At 43.5% G+C, this 3,534-nt stretch overlaps 1 protein-coding gene across 1 annotated transcript; it reads right to left on the bottom strand.

Annotated features, from left to right (window-relative positions):
* Window positions 1-209: 209 nt before the first annotated feature.
* LOC106812549 (protein GDAP2 homolog) lies at window positions 210-2,720 on the bottom strand. Its single transcript, XM_014816446.1, has 4 exons — window positions 2,604-2,720; window positions 1,541-1,680; window positions 681-735; window positions 210-416 (listed from the first exon to the last, which is right to left on the bottom strand). Exons 1-4 carry the CDS (start codon window positions 2,718-2,720, stop codon window positions 210-212), a joined length of 519 nt encoding a protein of 172 aa, XP_014671932.1.
* Window positions 2,721-3,534: the final 814 nt, after the last annotated feature.

The raw sequence follows: 3,534 nt of genomic DNA, 5'->3' as shown, positions 1-3,534 counted from the left end.
CAGGGACATACTGTTCTATATTATTACGCTACGCTTACGATTACGCTACGCTTACGATTACGGTACGCTACGCTTACGATTACGCTACGCGTACGATTACGCTACGCATACGATTATGCTACGCTTACGATTACGCTACGCTTACGCTACGCTTACGCTACGCTTACAATTACGCTACACTTACGATTACGCTACACTTACGATTACGCTTAGAAGCCACGTTTAGATAAGGCGCAACTTGCAGACGACCACAACATGCGCACATCCCTCACCTTGAAATCATAATCCAGTACGAAGTTGGGTACGACGATTTCCTGAGGGTCGACGAAGTGGTAGAGGTATTCCACCCCACCAAGGAGCTGTACCTTATCCTTGATCTCCGCAAAGTTAAACGTTGTCTGGTACCACGTCACCATCTACAATGCATCGATCAAAAACCGCGGCATTACTGTCGTCGATTGATAACACAAACGCTTTTTGGAGTTACAGAATCTCGATAAATATTTAAAAAATAAAATAAATAATAATAATAATAATAATCATCATAATAGAGATCGAAAATGGGTTTAAAGCAGTGGTTCTCGATTCGAGCTGGCAGTCGATCGCTCGATGGTAAATGAGCCGATTCTCGGAAACGAGAGCGAGATGTGGGTGACTGGGAACCGTCGTGCGAGGCTCACCTTCGACCAGAATGTCGGATGCACGACGTACAGCCCTCCCAGGTTCTTCCTGTACCTGAAACAGCCGGACAGATTCATAGCGTTGTTACAATCACACGTATGTGGTTACATTAAACATTACATTTGAAACAAACGACAGATTCATTGAGTTGTTTCAATCGCTTCAATGGCGCAGACGATGACGACAACGACAACGACAACAATGGCGGAGACGATGAAAACGACAACGACAACAACAATGACAATCGCGCAGACGTTGACGACAACGACGACAATGGCGCAGACGACGACAACAACAACGACAATGGCGCAGACGACGACGACAACGACGACAATGGCGCAGACGATGACGACAACGACGACAATGGCGCAGACGACGACAATGACGACAACTACGACAATGACGCAGACGATGACGACAACGACAACAATGGCGCAGACGATGACGACAACGACGACAACTACGACAATGGAGCAGACGACGACAACAACGACGACAATGGCGCAGACGACGACAATGACGACAACTACGAAAATGGCGCAGACGACAACAACAACAACAATGGCGCAGACGACGATGACGACAACGACGACAATGGCGCAGACGACGACGACAACGACGACAATGGCGCAGACGACGACGACAACGACGACAACGACGACAATGGTGCAGACGACGACGATAACGATGACAATGGCGCAGACGCTGACAACAATGACGACAATGGCGCAGACAACGACAATGGCGCAGACGACAACAACAACGACAATGGCGCAGACAACGACAATGCCGCAGACGACAACAATGGCGCAGACGACGACGACAATGACGACGAAGGCCAGCGATGTCGTCTGCTTACTTTTGGCTGAGGCAGACGTAAAGACGCCGCATGAGCAACCACTCGGGCATGTTGTCCGGCTCGGCCAGGCTGCTGAAGTAGACGATGATGTAGCGCCTGTTCGCGACACTATTCAACAAGCTGACGAAGAACAGAATGACCTGCAAAGAAGCAAGCAAGCAAGCATTAACTACCAGTATACATGTGTGACGGGGAGGTCTGGCGTAGCGTAAGCGTAGCGTAATCATAAGCGTAGCGTAGCGTAATCGTAAGTGTAGCGTAATCGTAAGCGTAGCGTAATCGTAAGCGTAGCGTAATCGTAAGCGTAGCGTAATTGTAAGCGTAGCGTAATTGTAAGCGTAGCGTACCGTAATCGTAAGCGTAGCGTAATCGTAATCGTAGCGTACCGTAATCGTAGCGTACCGTAATCGTAAGCGTAGCGTAATCGTAAGCGTAGCGTAATCGTATGCGTAGCGTAATCGTAAGTGTAGCGTAATCGTAAGCGTAGCGTAATCGTAAGCGTAGCATAATTGTAAGCGTAGCATAATCGTATGTGTAGCGTAATTGTAAGCGTAGCGTAATCGTAAGTGTAGCGTAATCGTAAGCGTAGCGTAATCGTATGTGTAGCGTAATCGTAAACGTAGCGTAATCGTATGCGTAGCGTAATTGTAAGCGTAGCGTAAGCATAGCGTAAGCGTAGCGTAAGCGTAGCGTAAGCGTAGCGTAATCGTAAGTGTAGCGTAATCGTAAGCGTAGCGTAATTGTAAGCGTAGCGTAATCGTAAACATAGTTTGAAGTATGTGTGTAAGTGTGAGTGTGAGTGTGACGTCACACATAGGTGTACGTCACGTATTGGTCACGTGCACGTGTTTTTGACATGAACTAGTCTTACAAAATGGACTTTTTTACAAAAATTACAAAATACGTCACGTATTTTTTAATTTTTGTAAAAAAGTCCATTTTGTAAGACTAGTGTGCAGGATAGACTTGTCTGGAGAGATGTTTTTTTGATAATCTTATTTGTTTACTGTAAACACTATTCTTTGCAGGTAAATGGCCGAGGCTACAGCGTACCGTACCCAACCCAGGACTTGCCAAACCCTGTGCCGAATGATGCGTTGTAGACAATAAATCCCGATAGATGGCGCTGCCGCCCGATTGTCCTGGAGAATTTAGTTGGGAAGGTGAATTTCGAAATCATGATGCTATAAATGTAGATATAGACAAACACGTGTGTTCGTATATATCTATGCTATAAGTAAATATACGCACGCACGCAGGCTACTCTGATTCAGGGCCACCGTACAGTGGGTCAGTTGTTATATACAGTAGGTAGTGTGCTTACTTAATTAATCATGCCTTGTGAATAACAATGCAACTTATCGTGTAGACCCTGATATTTGATTACGAACTGTTTCGCATTGCCGTGGTCTTGTCTTCCTGTTCTATCATAGAAAAAAAGATTAATATATAAATACATATTAGCCAAGTAATATATATATATATATATATATATTATATAATATATATATATATATATATATATATATTAACTGGTTTGATTAGAAAAGGTAGCATACTTTTGCTTGTGTAGTCACTATTCACGTGTATGTAGAAGCGAAAGGTGTGCACATTGCTGTGTAATGTGTAAGATGGGACAAATTTAGCGCGTGTATAAAAGTGACATGTATGTATATATCATATGTTGTCGTCGTTTCTCATCCGATCCCATGCTCCCCACCTTAAGGTTGGCTCTTTTTATGAACGGACATTTTTTCTAGGCTGGCTAACTATGTATGTAAAATAGTAGCAATTTTCACTGTGATTGGATCGTATTTGTTTGGTATATGGAAGCCAATAAATATACTATAGACTATTATATTCCATCAAGCCGATATTGTTATGTTTTACGAGTAACGTGTAACTACTAACTATATTGTCGTAAACACACACACACACACACATAGCACATATATATATGTAATAACTATAATAATAAGTATATGTATGTATGT

The sequence above is a fragment of the Priapulus caudatus genome, unplaced genomic scaffold, assembly GCF_000485595.1.
Source record: "Priapulus caudatus unplaced genomic scaffold, Priapulus_caudatus-5.0.1 Scaffold660, whole genome shotgun sequence".
Classification (NCBI taxonomy): Eukaryota; Metazoa; Priapulida; class Priapulimorpha; order Priapulimorphida; family Priapulidae; genus Priapulus; species Priapulus caudatus.
Note: the sequence above shows the minus strand (reverse complement) of the source record. Positions and strands in the feature narration are given on the sequence as shown.